General features: G+C 37.7%; 2 protein-coding genes across 2 annotated transcripts in view; one reads left to right on the top strand and one right to left on the bottom strand.

Moving 5' to 3' along the window:
• Smp_127490 (putative blooms syndrome DNA helicase) overlaps nt 1–18,179 on the top strand; it is a gene marked incomplete at both ends in the record, with an annotated part of 28,148 nt that extends 9,969 nt beyond the window's left edge. Inside the window, 6 exons of the mRNA XM_018799261.1 lie at nt 408–691; nt 12,430–12,531; nt 13,336–13,527; nt 15,787–15,880; nt 16,921–17,033; nt 18,103–18,179. Of these exons, the coding sequence (XP_018651068.1) occupies nt 408–691; nt 12,430–12,531; nt 13,336–13,527; nt 15,787–15,880; nt 16,921–17,033; nt 18,103–18,179 (862 nt within the window). The remainder of the gene's footprint in view (nt 1–407; nt 692–12,429; nt 12,532–13,335; nt 13,528–15,786; nt 15,881–16,920; nt 17,034–18,102) is intronic.
• A 2,597-nt stretch (nt 18,180–20,776) lies between these two features.
• Nucleotides 20,777–23,180, bottom strand: Smp_210670 (ran binding protein 9-related; the record flags this gene model as incomplete). Its single annotated transcript, XM_018799260.1, has 2 exons — nt 20,777–21,211; nt 22,779–23,180. 2 exons carry the CDS (start codon nt 23,178–23,180, stop codon nt 20,777–20,779), a joined length of 837 nt encoding a protein of 278 aa, XP_018651067.1.
• Between the last annotated feature and the right edge of the window lie 2,248 nt (nt 23,181–25,428).

The following is a 25,428-nucleotide window of genomic DNA, read 5'->3' as shown; positions in this document are numbered from 1 at the left end:
TACAGTATTTCTAACCAGTTGGTGTATAAGAACTTTATTAAATTTTAGTTTAACTTGTGAATTTATAGTTTTTATCATGTAACTTGAAAGGGCTATCACAGGAACTACTTGTTTAGATTTGAAGTACATAGTTTTTAATCTCACCTCCAGTTTGTTGGTGCTCTCATCCTTATATATTTATAACTCAATAATTTACATATTCTATTTGTGTCCCTACAGCCATCCGTTTAAAATCACTGCTGTTTGCTATCTGAGCAGTTAGATTTTGTACTCAACTCTTAACTGTGGTAAATAAAGTTCACAGTCTCAAGTGGAAAATACTTCGTGAACAACAAGTTTTTACGCACAGTTTTAAGTTTTCTACAACTTACCGAAACATATTTTATCCTAGCTATTTTAATACATAGGTTTATTCAAAGTTTCAACCGTGCAAACTTGAGATTTGAGGTTCGGCCAAAAAAGCTTAAAAATTGTACAAAAGAGATTATTGATGTTATACGTAACGAGTTTCCTAAACGATCAGGAATCGTTTATTGTCTATCACGTCGAGAATGTGATGTCGTAGCTGAAGAGCTGAAGGCTGCTGGTCTTCAAGCGTCCGCCTATCATGCTGGAATGACAGATGCTCAGCGGCGAAATGTTCAACAGGCATGGATACAAGAAGATAAATGTAAGGCAAGTACTGTTTTAAGTTATATCACCTAGTTTTCTTCCGAAAACAATAGATTTAAAAACCTATACTTAATATATTCTTTATTCACTTTTTGAATTAAGAAATTTCAAACCCTGTGTAGGTTAAGTCTAAAATAAACTACTTTTTAATTCTGTTTAGATGCTTGTGACTATTTCCCTTTATTTGTTTTTTTAGACAGAAATTTATTTATTTTATTTATTTAAACACATACATATTGGTACAAAAGGGCACCAGATACATATGCGCCACACAAAATAATGAAAGTAGGGAGAGAAGGGATGAAAAGATAAGGCGGACTGAAATGTACAACCAGAAGACTCTTTCAGTTAGGAAAGTTAGAACCACTCTTTATGAAGAAAGTAAAAGAAGGTTACAGCAGGATCGCCACTGGCTTCTATTCTGAGCCATATCTGATAACGTCTCTAGCCACTGTGTTGCACCATCTCTCGGACCCCAGCCAGGGAGTCGTGAAGGACCAACAGAAGCTAGCCCTTTGCAGCTTTCTTTCATGCCACGACACCATGTCATACACTGACCTCCTCTCCGCTTTTTCCAGCCAGTCCCAGAGTCGGCGAATAATGCACGACGTGGAATTCTCTGGGACGACATTCGTAAAACATGTCCAAGCCACCGAAGTCGGTGTTTCAAGATGGTGACACCAATTGAATTATCATCTCGGCGCCCGAACACACGATGCCGAACCTCTGCATTACTAACATGGTGTTGCCACTGGATGTCAGCAATCCTTCGGAGACAACGATGATCGAACACAGAGAGTCGTCTAACATCCTCAACTCGGAGAGGTCAGGTTTCACAAGCATAGAGCAAAACTACTCTCACCGACGCGTTGTAGATCCGACCTTTTACAGCCAGACTAACATCACGAAGGCGTCAAAGATGGCTCAGATTGGCATAAGCCGCTCTGGCTTTCCTTATACGTGCATCAATCTCATCACTCACGCCACCATCAGCACTTATGTAGCTACCTAGATACACGAACTTCTCAACTACTTCAATCTGCTCACTATCTAGGGTGAGTACAGGATTAGAATCCTGCCAGTCTTATAGGAGTACTTTGCACTTGGAGGGTGCAAAGCACATGCCGTACCTGCGGACACTGATTGCCAACTGATTAAGTGCGGATTGCATGCCTTGGGCATTATCGCACAGTAAGACAATATCATCCGCATACTCGAGGTCGAGAAGTCGTTCTCCAGGCAGCAGATCCACACCGCCATTACTTACATCCATCAGAGCTGTTTCCAGGATGTCGTCGATGGCAAAGTTGAAGAGGAATGGTGAGATTGGGCAACCCTGCCTAACCCCACTGCTCGAATGGAACAAGGGAGAAAGGTGGTTGTATGCCCTCACTCTGCCTGAGGTGTTCGTGTACAGGGCCTTTAAGATGTTAATGAACTTCTCAGGCACACTCTTCTTCAATAGACAATCCCAGAGAACAGCCCTGTCCAACGAATCGAAGGCAGCCCTGATATCAAGAAACACTACGATTGTTGGCCTGCGATAAGTATGACGGTGTTCTAACATTTGGCGGGGGGTGAAGATGTGATCAATGCATCCTCGACCAGAACGAAAACCAGCCTGCTCCTCGCGAGTCAATCGTTCTCGGGTTTTAAACAACCTACGAAGAATGACAGAAGCCAATAGTTTGGACGCAATCGGAAGTAGACTTATCCCCCGGTAGTTGTTACAGGAACAACGTGAACCCTTTTTAAAGATAGGGACGACTATTGACTCATTCCATGAGGTTGGAACGCTTTCTGACTCCCAAACCTTTGTAAACAACATAGTCAATTCCTTAGTCAGAAAGTCACCACCATCTTTAAAAAGAGCTGGAGGTAAGTCATCTGGGCCTGGTAATTTGTAGCGCTTCAGGAGTTGGAGTTCCTTGCGGACTTCCGCCTCGTTCGGTGGATCAGTCGTCACCGGCCATGGGGGGCAGGACAAACTGGTTGATGTTGCCGAAGCAGCAGGCCAGTTGAACTGCCCTTCGAAAAATTCCGCCCATCGTCCAAGACGTCGAGAGATGTTAGTGATTGGCATCCCGTCATCCTCCTAGATTGTTTCACTCACACCAGACTTCTTGCTGCCAGTGGCTCGGATGAGTTGGAAGAGCTTCCGGCAGTTACCAGATGCAGCTGCTGCTTCCATCTCATTAGCACGCTGCGACCACCAGGCTTCTCGGTCCTTACGCAAGCTTTGCCCGATTTCTCTACGTAACAGCCTTCGTTTGTGGTCAAACTCACGGTCACCCGGAGTAGACCGACGGGCTTCCATCAGTTGCAAGGAGCCAGAAGAAACCCAGGGCTTGTAAGCGGGACGTTTCGCGAAGCTGCAAGCGGCTTTACTCGCCATTTTCATGGCGTCATGATGATGCAAAGCTGTGAGTAGAACTTCTTTACACATTAGCTTATCGCTTTTCCTTAAAAAAAACAACAAGAAACCAACAAAACTAGGAGGCAATCTGAATTAACTCAAACTCAAAAACTTGTAAAGTGTCAGGAATTTCTGAGTTAACCAATAAAAAAGATGAATGTAATTATTTAACCGTCAATTATGTTTTGTAAAGTTTTCAACCATTGTGTCTGGTAGAATATGTTTGACATCAGACAAGGTTTACTTCCTGACCGATTCAACGCCTTGTAGATGGCTATTTACGTCTTTTAAGGATTCACAAAACGTCCCTCTTATAAGCATTATGTTGCTACATGCTCTTTACATTAGATTTCACAAAACTTACCTAAGGATTGAGGAACATGGAGGTCAGAACCTATCAATTTTTGGGTAGCAACATCTACATCTGGTAACTACCTGAAGTTGTGTCAACTCATTCAAACCAGCATGAAATCTGATGTCACTGAAACGGTTCATGAAGTTGATAAGACGTTATAATATTCAAAGTTGTCTCGGTCAATAAACGGGGTTTTTCGAGAAATATTTGAGGTGGTTTGTTTCCCCGGCAACATCAATCAGACTGTCCTGTCTTCCCTGACTGATCCACCTTACTGAAAGGAGGTCCTTAAGGAACTCTTATATTTAAAACGTCCCAAACTACGTAGTCCAGAGAATTTGACCTCTGCTCTTAAGGATGATGGTGAATTGATTGGGTTATTTTGGGAGAATTTTGGCATAAAGACTGCTCCAACATCTTAGAATAAGACGACCATCATCCCCTTCTTTAAAAAGAGCTCACATCATTTATAAAATAACTCATGGGTATTGGGTTCGAAACATCGGCTTTCACCATACTCCGGAGATTGTGTGAAACCTGTAAAAGACTGACCCTCTGGAAGCTGGCTGTTTTTGATCAGATTTTCACCTTTTATTGAGTGTAAGAATACTTATTTCAATCCACCAGCGATTGTGTTTCTTAATATCAGAGTTGCGTTCGGTACAATGAGATTGTTCTCTGGGATGGTCTAATAAAGAAAAGTATATCTGAGAGGTTTGGCAACATCTAAAAACTATTTTACACAATTATCTCATCAGAAAGAGAAAGGCTGACCATCGCTTTCCACTATCAAGAACGTCTGTCCACAGTCTCATCGGGCTTAAAAATCTCAAAACGATCGATTAGTTACCCCTGCTATAATTTAAAATTACATTACGTATCATATTACTTAGGATACCAGTTTGTTCATTTTTATAATAGTTATCCATATTAATCGTTGTTATCTTTGTATCCTTACGATGCAATACACATGTCTTACCTTGAATATATGAAAAAGGACGAAGTACAACTATGTAACGACAAAGAGAATGGGCTGGTTATGCAATTGTTCATTGTCATATTAGATACATAAATATTGGGAAGTTACACTGTGTCATGTCGTTCAATTGTCTAAGTTTTCAACAAATCCAGAGGTATACATGCAAATAATCTAAATACAGTAATGAATCTAATGTTGATATCGGATTCATCTTAATCAATTTTCAACATTAATAAAAATCGCTTAACAATAATTTAAGATATAATTCCGATTTCCATTGTATTCATAAAAATTAATTGTACGTAGTGGTATTTTAAATTTGTAGATTGTATGCGCAACTATTGCTTTTGGTATGGGGATAGATAAACCAGATGTTAGATTTGTTATTCACCATTCCTTACCAAAATCAATTGAAGGTTATTATCAAGAAGCTGGACGCTCAGGAAGAGATGGATTACCCTCGACATGCATTCTTTATTATCATTGGCATGATGTTGTCAGATTACGGAAGTTAATACAAGGTTATGTCAAGTTGTACTTGAAAAAATTTCTAAATTTTATTTAATCTAGAAAAAAGGCCCCAAACCATTTTTTCTTAAATGTTTATCCATTTTCTTATTGACTGAAAATTGTATGTTTTTGTCCATGCTTTACAAGTTTATCAAGTACATGTTAAGAATAAGTAATATTCAAATCTTGACAAATGTTACTGTTACACGTCAATATATAAGTTCAGTTTGTTCACCATATAAGCTGAAATCCAATATCGTGATCTTACTGTAGATTCTAAAAGAATTCAACTTAGGAGTTTGATAAATATTGTACTAAATAACCATCAAGTATTACACAGTATTCAATAATTCTTCAATCAGTATTAAATTATAATGCAAACTATATTAAAATGTATCGCAGACATTTTTAAATCATTAACCAGAAAACCTTTGTACAAAATAGACAGACTGTAGTTCACAGTGTAATCTAGGATGCACGCTTCATCGTGTTTAGAATTCATTAGCTAGATGTATCTAAATCCCAGAGTTGATGTACTACTGGGCTGTCAGTCCCGGAGTAAACATCAAATCTGGGATGAAAGAACATCCAGCTGATGAGCCCTAAGTAAGGACGAAACCTGGTTTCCACTCCTGCCCTCAGTTCATCTATTGCGAATCAACTTGTATCTTAATGGCTATATTGAGACATTCCGCATAGAATGCACATATACCAACTAGGACTAATTAAATTTCAGTCAAAATACAACAACAACAGTATAATTCAAGCCATTTCAAATTAAATCAGAAAATCTGATTTTCCTATATATATATATGCATTGGTCTTTTCTTGTAAATTTCTTACCAACACATCACCTGCTTCAGTTTGGGCACCTGGGCAGTATCGCAGCCCTCACACAAATCAAATGAGATTTGTGAGGCGCATATTTATCTGGTGCTTCCTTGTACCAATATTTATGTGTTTAAATAAATAAATTACCAACACATTGCAACCATACTCGTTACGTATAGGCGATTGTACGTAAAATTGTATTTGGTTATTGCGTTAAATTACTATTTTTTCTTTAACATAAAATATAGTTCTGATTAATTGGTTGATTACTTTAGCAGCAATTTACTATTCTTTGCTAAGTTTTGCGGGGAATTTAATATTTGTAAGGTAATTACCTTCACTATAGTCTGACATTGTCGGATGCTTTCTATCTGATAGCTATCTCACAATCGTAGAAAATTTATTATAAAGCGAATTGATAAGAATGTGAAATTCAGCCTGGTGATTTCATAATTTTGATTTCTTTATAGCAAATGTATTATTTTGACTTGATTGCTGGTCACCTATCAGTTATTCTACGATCACTTACTGATCATAATAAAATCCTACAGTGTTCAACTAGCACCGTTGTTTTTTAAGTAAAGTTTGTCGTTCCCTAGCTTTCACACTGGCTAGCTAATAGTTTTATATTCAATTGTTTCTTAATAATCCAGGCGATGGATCTTCTGCAGTAGCTAGAGGAACTCATCAGTTTCACGAAGATGCACTTTATCGTATGGTTTCTTATTGTGAAAATCAAATTGACTGTCGTCGTAAACAAATACTATCACATTTTGGTGAAGCATTCGATTCAGCTACTTGTGGAACTATAGTTGGTTGTTTATGTGATAATTGTCAGTTGTCTGATCGAAGACGTTTAGAACACAGAGATGTAACAGAAGATGCTATCAAAATAGTTCGTACAGTTGAATTGTTTGTACGATCACGACGCAATGTGACAGTGAATTATCTTGTGGATATTTTTCGAGGTAGATCATATTATAAATCTGTATAGTTCTTGTATGTTACATTTGTTTGACACTATTACATACTGATACATTAAGCATGTAGAATTTGTGTCATCTGATTTATCCAGTTTGGTTGAAATCAGAGTATTATGGCTTTGACTGAACTAACTGATATGTATACATTCAGTATGATAGACAAAGAGCTTATTTTGAGCTTTTTCAACAAGACCAATAAAATGGTTGTTTTCTGAAATGATGATTAATAATCTCAGTTTGTGTTAATCAGAAAACAGAATACAAATAAGATAATAATAATCAGGATGAATGGGAAAATGTGTTTTTGAATTGAAGAAAACAGTCCTTAAGTTTTAAGTTACTATGTATGACATCAAGTTAATACAACGATAGAAACCCTATTTATCTTAATGAAGAGTGCTGTGAGCATCAACCAAGCAATTTGTCATATTCTTATGTTCATGTCAACTTTTTAGTGACATTACTTTTATGTGAAGTGAGAGACTAATAAAATTATAATAAGGAGCACATCATTTCCAGTCACTTATTTTAATCTGAAATATGTCATTAATCTTTTCTTTCTTGATCAGGAGCAAAAACCAGTCACATTCAAAAAAGTGGTGATGAATCAAATCAAATCTATGGACAAGGTTCTGCTTATTCAAAAACAGATGCTGAGAGACTACTCCATCGCCTTGTTTCCGAACGTATTTTGTATGAAGAGTTAGCAGTTACACAACTAGATCATGTTGTTGCCTATGTTCGTCTTGGATCAAAATCAACAGGATTATTAAATGGTTCGATTAAAGTGAGTTGTTTTTAGTGTAATTGATTGATATACACTTCGAGATTATAAGAAGTAATAGAATTCCTTTAAAATCTAGAATTGACGACAGTCAGTCAGCGACAACGTAGGACCAGGCACATATATGCATCGGCCCAAGTTGCCATACCTTGTTAGCACAACAAGATGAACACCGGATACATAGAAGTAATTAATTTAGTGGTGGTAGTATATAAAGAAAGGTTGTATATAAGGATATAGTATAGGAAGGAAAAAAGTTATGAAGCAATTTTAATCTCAAGGTTTAAGGGAAAACAAAGAGTGTATACACCTACGCCATTGTGATCGATTCTGAGCCATGTCACACAGAGTCTCCAACCATTGGTTACGATAGTCAAGCGGACCACAACCAGGTAGTCTGCATCTACCAACATGGCTCAGACTAGAGGTTAGTGACTTCAAGCACTGATGCCATGTTTTGGTTTGACCGCCCCTAACTCTCTTCCAACCATCCCCAATGCTAGTCAGCATTGCGCGTCGTGGTAATCGATGTTCAGGCATACGTAACACGTGACCCAACCATCTCAGTCGATGAAGATTCATCACCTCATCAACTGATTTACCATCATTCCCTAGTACCCTGTGTCTAACCTCACTATTACTTACTTATCCGGTGATCCCAGCAGATGCGAGCAATATTTCTAAGGCATCTGTGGTCAAATACTAGCAACCTACGAGTATCTTCTACTCTTAATGGCCATGTTTCACAGCCGTAAAGTAGAACAGAACGAACTGCTGCGCAGTATACTCGTCCCTTAATTGATAGACGGATATCTCGTCTTCGCCATAGGTGACGTAAGTTGGCAAAAGCCAAACGAGCTTTTTGAATCCGTGCTGAGATTTCGTCAGACACCAACCCATTAGGGCTGATCAGACTTCCAAGATGAGTGAAGTTGTCGACGTGTTCGACTACTTCACTCCCTATTCTTAGTTCGGGTGTTGACGCAGGCCAGTCCTGGAGTAACAATTTACATTTGGATGGGGAGAAACGCATCCCAAACATCCTGGCATTATTACTGAGTTCCAACAGAAGACTCTGCATTTTGTCAGCGTCTTCACCAAACAGGACTATGTCATCTGCGTATTCTAAGTCGCTTAGTGGTCCCCCTGGTAGGAGATCAATTCCTGAAAATTCAGTCGAAGAGAGTGTTATTTCCAGCAACAGGTCTATAATGAAGTTAAACAAAAATGGGGATAGTGGACAGCCTTGACGGACACCACTTGAGGTTGCAAAATCATATGACAGTTCGCCATAAGCTCTCACTGGACTGGTAGTGTTCGAGTAAAGAGCCTTCACAAGGTTTATGTACTTCTGAGGTACACCTTTCAATGACAGACACTGCCACAGAACCTCTCGGTCTACAGAGTCAAATGCTGCTTTTAAGTCAAGAAAAACTATCATTGTCGGACGCCGATAAGCATGTCTGTGCTCTTAAACTTGACGAATGGTGAATATGTGGCCGATGCAGCCACGACCAGGTCTGAAGCCAGCCTGATTTTCTCGTGTTTGGAGTTCACGAGTCTTAGTTAGGCGCCCGATAATTATTGAGGCTATTATTTTAGATGCTATGTTAGTCAGACTGATCCCTCTATGGTTATCACAGGATGATTTTGGCCCCTTCTTATATATTGGGACAATCAGAGATTGTGACCAGTCATATGGGATTACGTCCGTTTCCCAGATTTTAGCCAGAATATTAGTCAACCTAATCGCTTAAATTGGACCACCATATTTAAAGACCTCTGGAGCCAATCCATCTGGACCAGCTGCTCTTCCTCGTTTCAGATTAGTTATAGCCTTTTGAACTTCAAGTAGGGTCGGGGGGCCTACTTCAATGTTCCATTCAGGTTTTCTAGGAATAGTGGGTAGTTGTGCAGTAGCTGAAGGCCAGCTAAACTGCCCCTTAAAGTGTTCCGCCCATCGTTCTAAACGTTTGGGTTGAGAGTAGATAAGGGTTCCGTCTTTTTTCCGAGACTGTCTCACTTACACTTGACTTCTTAATTCCGGTTTCTTTTATTAGTCTGAATAGTTGCCTGGTGTTGCCTACAGCCGCTGCCTTTTCCATCTCTTTTGCTTCCGTTGCCCACCACTGCTCACGATCGTTCCTTAGACTTTTAGTTAACCTAGATCTAATTTGTTTACGCTCTTCGTCGTTTTCAGAGCCTGATGGCATGAGTTTACGAGAATCCATCAGTGAAATAGACTTAGAAGAAATCCACTGGTTTTTTGGAGTCCTATGGTTTAAATAACTAATAGATGTTACTGCTGTTTCCACAGCTGTTCGTGTGTCTTTCCAAGCAGCATCTGGGTCAGTCTCGTTTACAGAACCGCCTAAATGTGAACTCAGTTGTTTCTGGAATTCGCATTTGGCTTTCTCGTCCTCCAGTTCAATCCTAATGGGTCTTCTTAGTGTACTTTTCCTGCGTCCATTGAGGCGCAGACAAATGCGCGCTCGTATTAAAGCGTGATCAGAGTTTAAACAAGTATTCCAATACGAGCGACAATCTTCTATTGAGCCTCTCCAAAGATGACTGATGACAATATGGTCTATTTGAGTCCATCGTTGGTTTGGCGAAGGTGGTCGCCATGTTAGGCGATGTCTCTCCTTATGCTTAAAATTAGTGCTTGTTAAAAATAAACGATTGTCTGAGCATAGTTGCAACAGACGATCACCATTATCGGTTCGTTGAGCCGGAATACTAAAATACCCATCTATATGTCTTTCTGTTTGATTTAAGCTGCCTACCTGGGCATTAAAGTCACCCGCTACGACTACTATGTCTGAGCGCTTAGCTTTCTGAAGAAGCTCAGAGAGTTTTCTGTAAAAGTCATCTTTCACTTCATCATGGCTGCAGTCAGTGGGAGCGTAGGCAGAGACGACGAAAAGGCAACGACGTGTGTCCCTATCCTTCCGAGTTCTTATGGAGCCATTTAGCCGGACAGCACACAGGCGACTGTTAACGGGGATCCATTCTAATAGTGCCTATTCTGCCCTTGTACTTAGTGCTATGCCTACACCTGCAAGTCCACGAGAACTAGCCAACGGGTCGCCAGATACACGGAGGGTGTATTTCGTTGGCTGTCCATTTTGGCGAGGTGAGGTCAAGTGAATGACCACACTAGGATCCTGTATGCGTGTTTCGGAGACACAGCATACATCAATGGTACGAGATTCTAGGGTTTTAGCTAAGGAGGCCTGTTGACCGATTTGACATAGGGTACGTACGTTGAAGGCTCCAATGTGTAGTTTGGAGCGAGGTTTTAGTAGACCTGGGACAGCGTTTCGCGCACTAGAATCGTTGGCCATGGTGACACTTGAGGAGGAAACCGAGAGAGGAAGTTTAGCGTTGAAAGTCAAGGTAGAAGGAATAGTAGGAATTGAAGAAGGAGATTGATTATGAATACAGTGGTCTTGAGTGCTGTTAGAGGTATGAGGGCAGTTATCACTTCCCGGTTGCCCACACCGTGGAAGGGTTCTTCTAGAGGTACCTGAAAAAGAAATTGGGTTAGAAGTGGTCTTAATGACCTGAGAGCGTGACCGCAGTCCCCAAGGGACAACTGCTTGAGGTCGGTCACACACGACCTTTTTCTGGGTAGTTTTTGTGTTAGCTCCGTTCTTCAAAGGACCTTACCGCCGGAGACGGGTATCCGTGGGATAAGGCAAGGTGTGCATTTTTAGGGTCGACCTGTTCTAACCCCACCCCTCCTTGTGGGAAGGCAGCATCGCTGTCATGCTGGTTGTCTGAAGGAAACACCTTACTGCTGTCACACTTCTGTACAGTCAGCAGTACGACTTCGCCTTCGGACCTTGGGTTTGCTGCTTTTAGTCTCACCGCTCTTCAACCGACCTGTCTGGCATGGTAGGACCTTGATGAACGATTGTTTCAGTCAGTATAACTCGATTGAACCATCACGATAGGCAAGCCCGACCACCACATCAAGGTAGCAGCAACGGTCGGGAAAAAAAGTCTTCACTGTACCGGATGGATTATCAAGTTATATATATATATATATATATATACTATCGGCTCCCGTAGGTCTTGATAATGATCATGATGCGCATGTCATGTGTTCGCGATAGTTTCTCTCTCATGGACACATATACACATAAGCATTAGTACATCACAGAATGGAAAGTAGGAAAATGTTATTTGGTCTTTTCTTTTTGTAACTTACACTATGTATATAAGTTGACTTGCCACCCATATTCGGACCAGTAATAATTAGAAATATTTGTTTACCTATAAAATTTCAATGGACAAATTGGAGAAAACAACAGAATTGACGACAATTAAAGGGAAGTTGAAAACCAAGGATTAGGGAACGATTCCTACATTCCTCTTGCGAACTCTTTTTGGAAACATGCATCCTCGACTTGATGCACCCATCGAATTAGTACTTCCGGTGATCAGCGGGCTGTCATTCTAATATTGCTTCAAAATGCAGTGGTTTACATTTTGACTAATTAATGTAAACTACTAAAATCAAAACCTAAACTGGACAATCATTTTGTGCTCTCTTGTTTTCAGTTGTTTACCAGGTAATAATAATTAGCACATTGATTAATTTTCACTACATTAGACTTTCACAAAATTAACCAGTTGGGTTAGTGCATTACCTATTTAGGAATCAGTGTTTGTAAAGTATTTAAAAAAGAAAACCCTCATATAGATACTTTTAACGTTTCGAATTCAGTTTACAACTCTATTCAAATAAAGAAAATTTAGTATTTGTAGGTTGATGAACTGAGTATTTATTGATTTTGTGATTATTTGGTTGTCTCATTTTTGGATGAACAAACAAATTACTTGATTTTTATTTATAGATTACTTTACCCGTTTCTATACCGAATCGATCAGGACAAAGTGAAACTAATGTTGTTGGTCGCCCACCAGAAGATCGTTATGCCAGTGTTCGTAATCAATGCTATGAGGAATTAGTTCAAGCAGCAAAACAACTTAGTAAGTCATTGTTCTACCTTTGTGTTTGTGTAATTGACATCAAATTGATTTATTTTGTTATGTTAACGTCTTTTTGGTTTATAGTGAATGTCTTAATTTTTACTTGGTGGAAACAATCTTTAGTATTTGCTGTTGTGTTTATGGAAAAAACAGCCCTGTTTTTGTCAATCAAAATCTAATTGGTTTAGTCGCTACCTCTCGGTTCATTTAGTCAATTTTTGACGAGTAGGCTATGGATAATATATTTTCTAAGTCTACCTCATTTTAAATAGTCGAATTATTAAAACCATCCGTTAAAAGTATGAGGCCTTCGTAGTGCCCTATCTCACTCTACTGATATGAGTTACTGGATTATCTCGGGTGGATGCACAAGGTTAAAAATTAACTGTAAATGACACATGATACTTCTCGGTTCTTTATATACTCCCTTACTTTTTTGATTAGTTTGAGAAGTAGTTGTAATTAAACTGTAAGGCTTTCTATCAAGTATTCAGTTTATTAGCTAATAATACTTTTTTATTTTGAGAATATTACAACTAGTTAGTTTTGTTAGGACTTATATTTGACGATGTGGTGTTTATTGGCTTTGTTATTATATTCGATTTGTAATATGCTATAGGTCTTACCACTGGAATGCCTTGTTCAACCTTGAATATATACATGTAATATTTCATAGGGGAACGCGATGTAATCAACAAACATTTTCTACTGTCTAACTGAAACTACACGCATGGGATTTTATTCTTGTTTTATTGTCAACTGTTCAATTGGTTATTATTATTGTTGTTAATTTTCACTATTCAGCGTCCGCTCAAGGGATTTCAAATTATGCTACTGTATTTCCAAATGAAATGCTATTAGAAATGGCTTCAAGTTTGCCAGCTACTCGTGAAGAATTACTTCAAATACCTCAGTGTACGGATTACAAATTGAATTGTTTCAATGCAGAATCATCATTTTTAGAAATTACTTTAAATTATCTTTCAATTCTTGGTGGTAAGATGCAGTTGAATTATTTAACTCAGTACTATATTTATTCTTTAAATGATTTCTTCATTTCGTTCAAATTACCATTTTTGTGTGTTAGATGAGCATTGTGAATTATCGGTAATAGAAATATTTATCTTCTATAGTTTGTTTAGTGATAAAGAAAATCACAAATCGGAATTATATACCAATGATTAACATTAACCTTGTTACGAGAGCAGAACAAGCACTATTAGATTGGGTCCCCTTTAACAGTCACCTATGTGCTGTTCGACTAAATGGCTCCGTAAGAACTCGGAAGGATAGAGACACACGTCGTTGCCTTTTCGTCGTTTCTGCCTACGCTCCCACTGACTGCAGCCCCGGATGAAGTGAAAGATAACTTTTACAGAAAGTTGTCTGAACTTCTTCAAAAAGCTAAACGCTCAGACATAATACTCGTTGCAGGTGAATTTAATGCCTAATTAATTAGCTTAAACCAGAGACAAAGACATATAGATGGGTATTTTAGTATTCCGGCTCAACGAACCGATAATGGTGATCGTCTGTTGCATCTGTGCTCAGACAACCGTTTGTTTTTAGCAAACTGATTTTAAGCATAAGGAGAGACATCGCCTAACATGGCGACCACCTTCGCCAAACCAACGATGGACTCAAATAGACCATATTGTCATCACTCATCGTTGAAGAGGCTCGATAGAAGATTGTGGCTTGTTTCGGAATACTTGTTTAGACTCCGAGCACGCATTTGTCTGCGCCTCACTGGACGCAGAAAAACCACACTAAGAAGACCCAATAGAATTGAACTAAGGGACGAGAAAACCAAAAGTAAGTTTCATGAACAACTGAGTTTCTTATTTAGGCCGTTCTGTAAACGAGGCTGACCCAGATGTTGCTTGGGAAGATATACGAACAGCTGTGGAGACAACAGTGACATCTAATAGTAATTTAAACCGAAGGGTTCCAAAAAACCAATAGGTTTCTTCTACATCTGTCGCACTGATGGATTCTCGTAAACTCATGCCATCAGGCTCTGAACACGACGAAGAATGAAAACAAATCAGATCTAGGTTAACCAAAAGTCTACAGAACGATCGTGAGGAGTGGTGGGCAACGAAAACGAAAGAGGTGGAAAAGGCAGTGTCTGCAGGCAACACCAGGCAACTTTTCAGACTAATAAAAGAAACCGGAATTAAGAAGTCAAGTGTAAGTGAGACAGTCTCGGAAAAAAGACGGAACCCTTATCTACTCTCAACCCGGACGTTTAGAACGATGGGTGAAACACTTTAGAGAACAGTTTAGCTGGCCTTCAACTACTCTACAGTCACCCACCATTCCCAAACAGTCTTAATGGAACATTGAAGTAGGTCCCTCAACTCTCAGTCAGTCAGTCAGCTACAATGTAGGACGAGGCACACATATGCATCGGCCCAAGTTGCCATATCTCGTTAGCACAACAAGATGAAAACCGGATTCATAGAAATAGTTAATTTAGTGGTGGTAGTATATAAAAGATAGGTTGTATATAAGGATATGGTATAGGAAGGAAGAACGTTATGAAGCAATTTTAATCTTAAGGTTTAAGGTAAGATAAAGAGTGTATACACCTACGCCATTGTGATCGATCCTGAGCCATGTCACCTAGAGTCTCCAACCATTGGTTACGATAGTCACACGGGCCCCAACCAGGTAGTCTGCATCTGCCAACATGGCTCAACTCTAGTTGAAGTTCAAAAGGTTATAGGTATATGTGCCTGATCCTACGTTGTAGTTGACTGACTGACATTAACCTTTTATTCTTTTCCAGTAGCAAGTAATTATTATATATGATAGTTAAGCATGTTGCCATCATGTTCATTCCATACGATTGGTATGTTATTTTCAAACCCTTACTACACTTTGTTTGGGTCACACGAAGTACTATTCCTTGTTTTACGATCATTTATGGTTAAATCGGTAATTTTCGACTATGAGTAACGGCCACTACGTCGTTAAAAAAACTTTAAAAAAAAAAAAATTAGAGCGTTGGAAGACTTGATAAGGTACTAAATAACAAAGGAAAATTAGTACCAAACTAATTTTTATCCTTTATACTTGAAGATTATCTCTTTAAGGAGATATCTTCGTCTTTCGTAATAATTACTCTCTCTGTAAAATAATAATCCAATTTTTCGTTCGTATCAGTTTTGCTTAAAATAACGCTTCCACACTGTTTTGATTTTTAAGCCTTAAAAGCTGAAGAAAAAGAACATGAGGAAATGAACACTCCACAACAATCTTTACCATTAATTAGTTCCAGTCGGGGTCGAGGACGTAGTAATTTCGCTAAACGTGGTCGTACAAAGGCTTACAGTACGAAAAAGGTTTGTGAATTTCATTTGTTTTATTTTGTATTATTGAAAAAATGTATTCATTCATTGTTATCAGTACTAATGGCCTTATTCAATATGGGCGAAGTCGTACTGCTTACTATGGAGAGGTGTGACAGCAGTAAGGTGTTTCACTCGAACAACTAGCATCTGCAGCGATGTTGTCTTCTCACAAGGAAGGAAAGGGTTAGAAAAGGTCGACCATAAAGATGTCACACCTTACCTCACGGATTTCCGTCTCTGGTGGTAAGGCCCTTTAAAGAACGAAGCTAACACGTCAAAAAACCCGCCACAAAAGAGTTGTGCGTGACCGGCTTCAAGCAGTTGTCTTTTAGGCTCTGCGGCTACACTCCCAGGTCGTTAAGACCAACATTAATCCAACTTCCTTGTCAGATTCCTCAAGAAATACCCTTTCACAGTGTGGAAAGCCGGGAAATGACATCAGCCCTCATACCCGTGACAGCACACGAGACCAAGTTGGGCACAATCAAATCCTTCCTACACCTCCTTATAATTCCTATCTCCACGACTAACCCTTCTCACGTCCCTTTATCACTTCGCGCCGCTAATGCAAACGACTCGAGTACGTGGAACGTTATTCCTGGTGTCCTGAAACCACGCTCTAAACTACATGTAGGAGCTTTTAACGTCCGAACACTGTGCCAAATAGGACAACAGACTTCCTTAGCTAGGACTTTAGAATCTCGCGCCATCGATGTGGGCCGCGTCTTCGAAACGCGCATACAGGATCCGAGTAGCGTCATAATTTGGACCTCGAATTGCCTAACCACCGAGCGATGTTTTATGGTATAGGAGTAAGTTGGAAGAAAGCTAAGAGCGACCAGACCAAAAGATGGCGCAAATCCATGAAGTCACTGATAAGTGGACTGAACCATGTTGGTAGGCGTAGACTACCTGGTTGGAATCTGCGAGATGATAGCAATCGATAGTTAGAGACCTTGAATGACATGACATGGTTATACATCAGCATCATAAATGATACCTTATTAATTATTTTCAATTGAATATTTCAGATAACGTCAAGTGGTGGAGGCGAACGTAAACGAAATTATCTGTTTGGCAAATATCAATTCAAATCCAATCCCAGTTCGTCAGCGTCATCCAGTAGCTCAGCAGGCTGGAAACGGTAAAAACTTTATTCTCAGTTAATGGCTTAACTATTGTTGTTTATCTTAAATTCTTTATATTCATTGTGAAGAAATAAATAACTCGATTGTTACTAATTTTTGCGTCCTATCTAGCCACCACTATTCAGAAAGGCTGTATTTATGCGAATCGACCTAATTTCATTCATCATTTCATGTTGCTATTAATATTCTAGTGATTTAACGTAAAGCTTGACAAACTAGTTATTTTACTCCTTTATATTTTAGTCATAATATGACCATCACACATTCTCTGGACTTACTATTTATTGACGTATAATACAATTATCATTGGAAACTGATATTATTTTAAGAGCTGCTATATATGAAGGAGCGTTTCGTATGGTTTTAAGTTTCCTAGATTTTGTCCGTAATCAAAAGCACAAGCTTCAATTATTGTAATAAGAAAGTCTTTGTTCAACCTGTCCTTTGTAATCCTTTAGTCGCAGGTTTTTGAATCAACTTGCTACTTAGTGTTGCTGGTTAATAGCATTTTTCCTCTTATTGCTAATTCCAGGAAGTACATCAGTCTCTTTGTTTGCTTACAATATCGTACTGGTCTGTGTTTTAGTATGTAATAACTATTATTGTGTACTTGGCATCACGGACTGATTTTAGTTAATGAACCACTAAAACCGGAAAATACTGGCTAGCTTTTGCTTCCTAGTATGGGACTCCTCAACGTTGCGCACCCAGTACCTTTAAGTCCCTTAGCAAGCGCTAAACGTTTAGATTACCAAACCGATATCCAGTAGTTGTCTAACTTGATATTACGTAATCATGTCTTATTGATGAGCAATCGCCTCTCCATTAGCCACTGTCTCTCACTAGAAGTCTGGGAATTTGCTCCTGAAATTAAAAGATTTCTAGGTGTTCCCTGAGTAGTAATTGTTTTGTTTGAATAAAACATCTATCATACCGATTACACAACACTACAAAATAAGCTTTTAGATATGTATATTTAATCCATAAATTAATTTTCGTACACATTAATGAAAATTGTAGGTATGTCAGTTAATTCCACAATATCTTTTTTTTCATTTGTTATAGAAAAGCTCCAACAAGCACGTTCAACACAAACACATTTCAACCAAAACTCATGAAACTTTCTGTGAAGCGAGATTAATTAGACATTTTTACCGGTTATTTATAAAGTTACTTATTGTTTTTATGCATTTTGATGTATCAAAATAAATAATTTTAAAATATTCGTCTTTCCTTTTTTCTTTAAAAAATATATGTCTGGCAAACGTGGGTCGAAATATTACTTAAGACAACTAATTATTTTGTGAATGTGAATGTAACAAACTCAAGCCTATCAAAGGTCCTTATGATTGCAATATTGGTTCACTTTTAAACTCACATTCTTTGTTTTGACAAAACACCAATGTGCTACACTAGTTAATGTGCCATCATATCAGTGTGTAGTGTCTGTAAGATGGTGATTACTCAGATTCTTATCCCGTTATAGCAACTATCCTACAACCATTTTCGATATGGTTAGTCCTTTTTATTAACTTAATCAACAGACATTGTCATTCGGATAGTAACAACTTGCATATCTCTTTGTAATGTTATGAGTACATGACACTCTAGCCAAAACGTTAATTGCTTAAATATCATTCGATGACTCATCCTCCTCCCAATATATATATGCACGCAAATCCTATTATTAGCTTTATCTTGCTGCGTCCTTAAACAATTTGACTATGTGATTGCTTGCGCTCGCTCATATTTACTCATGTGCTTGTAGCTTTCTGGCCTGTTATTTTATAATAAACTGTAGTTGCCGCTTCTCTTTGCCTTCTGATTTCATGCACCGTTGAGATTTGTATTATAACGGTTATCAAGGTTTCGATTAGCGAAATATGGCACTACACCATCTTAGTTTTACTTCCTTCTCTCTGGAAAACAATCCCATAGATAAGTTAATTCGCCTGTAAACGTCAGTGATGATGCTTCTAGCTGCCCGAAATAATCAGAAATATATCTAGTTAACATATTTACAAAACAAAATGCAATGCTGGTTATGTTCGTAGTGTAATGCCGTTTACACGTTCCTGCATTTCGTTTTCATCTCATTCCTCTCTGAAATAAAGCTTAAGTTGGCTTATCATTTGTAGAAATTACTTTACTAGTGCAGCGTGCACTTATTTTACGAAGTTTAAGAATTTCATGCACCATTCTTGACATTGTCAACTTACCAGGATTATTAATAGACTTGTAAGATATACGTAGGTAGGTATCCATAGTCGATCAGGTTGTTAATATCTGATGGGTTATTTAAAGTTGATAGTCATTATATTTCCAGTCACACAAAATAATAATAACTAGGATACTGAAAAGTCAATATAAATTTCCTATGTATTTGTTTCTAGTATGATAAAAGTCTAAATGAACTATAATAGTTCAGTAGATAAATACCAATGCGATTTTAGATTGTCTTTGGTTTAAATATTTAGATATATTAGCTAGTTTCATATCTTGGTAAACGTGATACTATTATTCAAGAGATAAATTCACACTTGTTAATGATAAATATATTTTGAAGTGTGACTGATATACAATTGATCCCTGGTAGATTAGTTGTTTTAACAGTAACATCATACAAGTGTAATAATATTGTTAGTTCAGTGGTAGGGCTGGAAGGATTAAATTATTATTTCAGAGAAATGAACATACGTAATGCAACTGCTTTATAATTTCAAACTAGCTATGTATACTAATGCTCAGTATTGATGGTTCGGTGACCTAGATAAATATGATTCAAAGCGAGCAACCTATCTTCGTGGACAAGTGTTTCATAAGTGCGCTCACACTGCTGTACACACATCAGTTAGTGATAGCAAAGATATCTCTTGAACAATTTATACGATACATTTAATAGAAAACCGAATAAGTGTACACTTCCTGTAATTAACTTGTATGTGGATTCGATATGGCCGCAATGTCAGACTTAGTTATGAAGTGAATAAGTTAACTCAACATATTTTCAAGTAGCATTGTGAGAAATTCGGATTGAAGAAACAGATTGTAACATATAAGTCATTGATTTATAATGTACATTAACATTCACTAATACAATTGTCTGTAACGATCCAGTTATTAGTGCAGATATATCGATATCTTCTGCAACTTTGTTTTTTTCATATTTGTATTGGTAGATTGGTACTGATATACTATCATTTAGAAAACCCTTGTTTGTTATAGACAGCATTATAATAGTGATTTGTTTTCAGATTTCGCGCTGTATTCTTTCCAAAACTCGGTAATCAAAATTTTAGGCATACCATTACCATATTATTTTATCTTATGATTGAGGTCACTACAAATATGCTTATGTCCATAACGTTCCGTTGCTATGTTTAGAAATCCACAAATCCCGTTTATTTAGAACTGTAGCAGTAAGTGAGACATATTTCAAACAATTTATTTCTGAAGGAAACAAGGGTATAAGAATTAACTAAACTCTTTAATGCTGTATACTGATTAAAAAGTCACATAAGTGTAAAACAAGTCTCCCAAAATGGGCCAACTACCTGAAATTTTTGGCTAATATTATTAATACACAATCTTGCTTGTTATATAATTTGTACATGTATATTAGTCAAAATGTCATGAAATCAACCATCATGCTGCCTTTAACGAAAAATAATCAGTTGAAGTTATGAAACATAAAAGATGAGAATAATAACGAGTTTATTCCACTTTTCAACAACTAATCTATAGTGAGGCTAATTCGGGTGGAAGTTCAAGCTGTGATAAATCACGGAAATGTAGTAACAGTGCCATCATTTTTGTCAATCGTGGTACAGTGGATGAAACACCGGAATAACCCATAGAGTTTGCAGTCACAGAGCCTTTACCCTCTTCTGAAGTATCGATTTCATCTCCTGATGATTCGATATGTCGAAGTATAGCTCGATTTAGTGCTCCTGCAACCACTTCAGCGTGTTGAGGACTAAGCAGCTTGCCGTAAATACTTTCAGCAGGATTGTCAAAAGCTAATAGTGCCATAGTATTCTGCATTTCATTTAATAATTGAGGATGTTCTGATAGCCGTTTGGCTACTGGATCCGCTAAATACGACTGGGCAAATATAAGGGCTTCTTCTAAACGTTTGTTCCGAATAAGTTCTAGCATTTGCAGCTGTCGAAGCTAATCAAAAAAAATGTTGTAGATATTATTTAGAGATTAAGAGTGGAAATTTAGTTAATCTACGGTCTAAACTTTAGAAATAAGTTAGCTTTCCTTAATTTTCCCTGTCATATAAATTAAAGATTATGTGGAAGTGAAGTGTTAAGGATATTTTGTAAGTAATTGACAATATATTGCACCCCTCGTATAATGCGATAATGGATAGAATTCACTCAAGATATAGAACATGACACTACTGTTTCGTGATGTAGATATGTAACTTATCACTAATAATTTACATCTTACCTATTAAGTTGGTGTGTAATTGTGAAAATTTGGAAGACACAAAATAAAATGAATATGCTTCAGTCTACAACATTTGTTCTTGCCTCATAATTGAACTGTAAGAAATTATTTGTTATTGACAGTGGCCATTTGATTAATCATCATGACAATCAGTAATCTGACAGACATTCATTACATTCGAGATTTGAACTCGGTTACTGCCAATAGCTACACTGACCTGTTATAGTCTCTCAAAACAACGTACGAATAAATGTAATTGGTTTTAAGAGTCTAGTTATATTAAAATAATGATGAATTATATAAATTAAAGCACGCGAAAATAGTTTTTATTGTGACGAAGATTTTTCTTGAAGTTTAGTAACAGTTTAGTTCTGCATTACATTCCATCTAGTACGATTTCGGAATTGTAAGAACACAGGATGATTATAGTACCTTCACATGATTGTTGACAGTAGTCCAAACAAAAAGATTTGTACCTAGAACTTTCTGGCACTTTGATCAACTGAGATGATTGAACGTGTCATGTATTCTCAGTCATTTACGCGCTATTCTGGAGTAAGCTTACAAGTCCTCAAGGGTGATCAGAGAAAGACATGATATGAGCTTATGAAATTAATTATCTACTTGTCCTGGAGAGAAATGTACTTATAGTAAGCGAAATCCTAGTGAATAATAATTGTATGCTTTAGGTGACATAGATCATGATTATAGGTAGAGGTACAAACGAGCTTATCTTGAATCTTTTCTGATATTTTTACAGTATTATTATTGAAGAAATTTTATTCCTTTGAACTTATTCACTTTTACTGATATTTCAACCTCTTCACTTTTCAGCTGTTTGGTCATAGCTTGGACTGACATATGTATAAAGATGATTAGAGAAACCGATCTCAACAGCATTACTGAGTCTCAGCCTTTATTTGGTTTCCTTTTATTTCAATAATTTTCTACTTCTCTGGTTATTTTTTATATTAAAAGTATCGACCTTGTTCAGTTGTTACTTTGAGATGAGGTATATTTACCCGTTCACTACTTTTTATGGAATTTTGGATTTCTTTAGCTTGTAGATGCTATTCATCACAGACTGACCTCAGCTGGCGCACCACTAAAAAGCAAGAAACACTGGGAAGTTTCTACAGTTCCAGCTAGTGATTAATGTAATATAACAACTGGATGATCCATCAATTATGAACTTGTATGAATAGTAGTGGGACTTTACATAGATAACAAGTGTCAAATATTATATTCAAAGATTTGACATAAGATAAGTAGTGTATCTTACCTGAAAGTAGATAAAAGGGTTTTTATCAAAGAGTTCAGGCCATAGTCGATTCACTGTATCAATAACGTCTTCGATTTTTCGTAACAAAACTGCTTCACGAATCCACATGCGATCATTTAAACTTGCACCTGCAACTTGCAACTCATTTAAAGGCTCTACAATTCCCGTTTCACGACTGAATTTTTCAGCGACATCTTTGTAGCCTTCGACAACTAAATACTCCAAGATGAGTCGATTTATTTCTTGTCTAGTCAAACTAAGTCCATCTTGCCCTTCAATGGGACCAAGAGTGTGAAGAGGGACACCAATCGACAATGTATTACTTGACATATCAGTCCCGACTGTACTAATAGGGGCTAATTCAGTTTGTCCAGAGTTCACTTCTGTATGTGGAGTAGACATAGGTCTTAACAATAAAGTTAATAACAGGAAAAAGTTATGCCTAAATTTATTTATTTATATGTTTAAACACATAAGCATTGGTACAAGGAAGCGCCAAACAGATATGAGCCACAGAAACCATTCGATCCATGTGAGGGCTGGGATACTGCCCAGGTGCCCAAACCGAAGCAGGTGGTATTCTTGAGGGGGACACTCCTCAAGCCTTTGACCTAAAGGTCTGAAACACAAGGCAGTGGAGCGACGTAAGGAAAACCTGGTAAGTATGTACATCGGTTCAAGTTACCATATCTCATTATTACACAGATAAAATAGATTGTCAAGCCAAATCATAGAATAGGAGAGGTAGCAACAGGATCAGTGGTGATTACATGTTGAATATACCACTCCAAAAGAAAACATAAATTAGTGAGAGAAAAACAGAAGAAAACAGTTATGGGAAATTCAGAAGCCCAGAATTCGAGGCAAGACAAACAATGGATGCACCTGCTCTGCTCGAAACGATTTCGAGTCATTTCGATCGAAGTATCTAACCACTGTTTATTATTATTATTATTATTATTATTATTATTATTACTAATGGTTTTATCCAATATTATATAATCACCCCGATCTCAACAAGCAAGTCTACATCTATTAACATGGCTCAGTTCAGTCCTCAATGACTTCATCCACCAGTGACATGTTTTGGTTTGGCAATATAACACGTGTCCTAACCACCTCAGTTGATGAAGATTCAATAACTACCTCATCAGTTAATTTGTCATCCTTACCTAGTACCCTATCTATAACACAGACATTGCTTACTCGGTAGTATGTTTATGTTCCATAGTCTGCTTAAGGGTGAATATTCGGTGTGCACCAATATTTGTGTCCAAATAAATAAAATAGAACAAATAAATATTCGGTCCAGCCTGGTTTTCTCGGGTTCGCTCTTTACGAGCTCTAGTTAGACGTCGAAGTATTATTGAGGCTAATGTTTTAGACACAATACTACTTGAACTGATCCCTCTGTGATTGTTACAAGAGGACTTTGTCCTTTCTTATAAACTGAGATCAGAGCTCAAGACCAGTCAAATGGAATTAAGTTCACTTCCCAGATTCTAGCTAAAATTTCAGTTAATCCGACTGTTAAAACTGGACCACTATTCTTAGAAATCTCAGGGGTTAGTTCATTAGGCTCTGCTGCTCTCCCTCGCTTTAGATTACTTATAGCCTTTTCAACCACTAAGAGTTGGAAGACTTACATCAGGTTGCTTGGAGATAGTGGGTAACTGAAGGTCAGTTGAACTGTCTCCTCAAGTGCCCTCCCTAATGATTCGGCCTTCCGGATTGAGAGTAAATGATACCCTCGTCTTGTTCCGAGAGTTTCACCAGCATGACTAAATACAATCCTTAATAACTTCATCCACCGATGATATGATTTGATTTGGCCGCCCTTAGCATTCTTTTAGTCTACTCATACACCAGTTAACATAGCCCATGTAGGTGGACAGTGGTTGGCCATATATAGCACATATCTCAACCACCTCAGTTGATGAGGATTCGATAACCACCTTATCAGTCAATTTGTCATCCTTACCTTGAGCCCTATCCCAAACACGAGCATTGCTTGCTCTGTGGTTCGAACTACAAGAGTGTTATGTCCCGATAACAATAGTGAATGGTAAGTTTGGGATCCATTTTTGGACCAATACTATGCGTATATTTTCATCGTATAATTGTTAAATAACTAAACTATTCATTTTCGTGTCCCCCTTATTATGGGCTTTATTTTGACCTATAGACTATTTTTATATGATTTACCACTCTTGAATTATGCCCTGTTTATCATTTACTATCTCCCTTATTCACAGCCACATATGGCAGAATCTTGTTATTTTCTATCTTAAAATACGATGTAGTCTGTTTGGTATATAAACCCAGCATACTTGGAATAAATGATTCATACTTTAGAGGCTGAGATTGGTGTTCTGGACTTAACTGGCTGGGCTAGGCAAAAAGCAGGACTGACAAATACTCTAGACTGCTCGTACAGGTTTCGTGTGTCATTGGTCCGATCGATGATTCGCTGCTCTCTAAATGGTGGTATTATCATTAACACGGCATCCAGGTGGTCATAATTTATAAAAAAGAGTAATGTTTTCAAGGCATCCATGATCGAATAATAGTAACTTATGAGTATCACCTATTCATATTGGTCATGTTTCACACCCATGGAGTAGAAGCAAGTAAACTGCCGAGCAGTGGA

The sequence above is a fragment of the Schistosoma mansoni genome, chromosome 3, assembly GCF_000237925.1.
Source record: "Schistosoma mansoni strain Puerto Rico chromosome 3, complete genome".
Lineage (NCBI taxonomy): Eukaryota > Metazoa > Platyhelminthes > Trematoda > Strigeidida > Schistosomatidae > Schistosoma > Schistosoma mansoni.
Note: the sequence above shows the minus strand (reverse complement) of the source record. Positions and strands in the feature narration are given on the sequence as shown.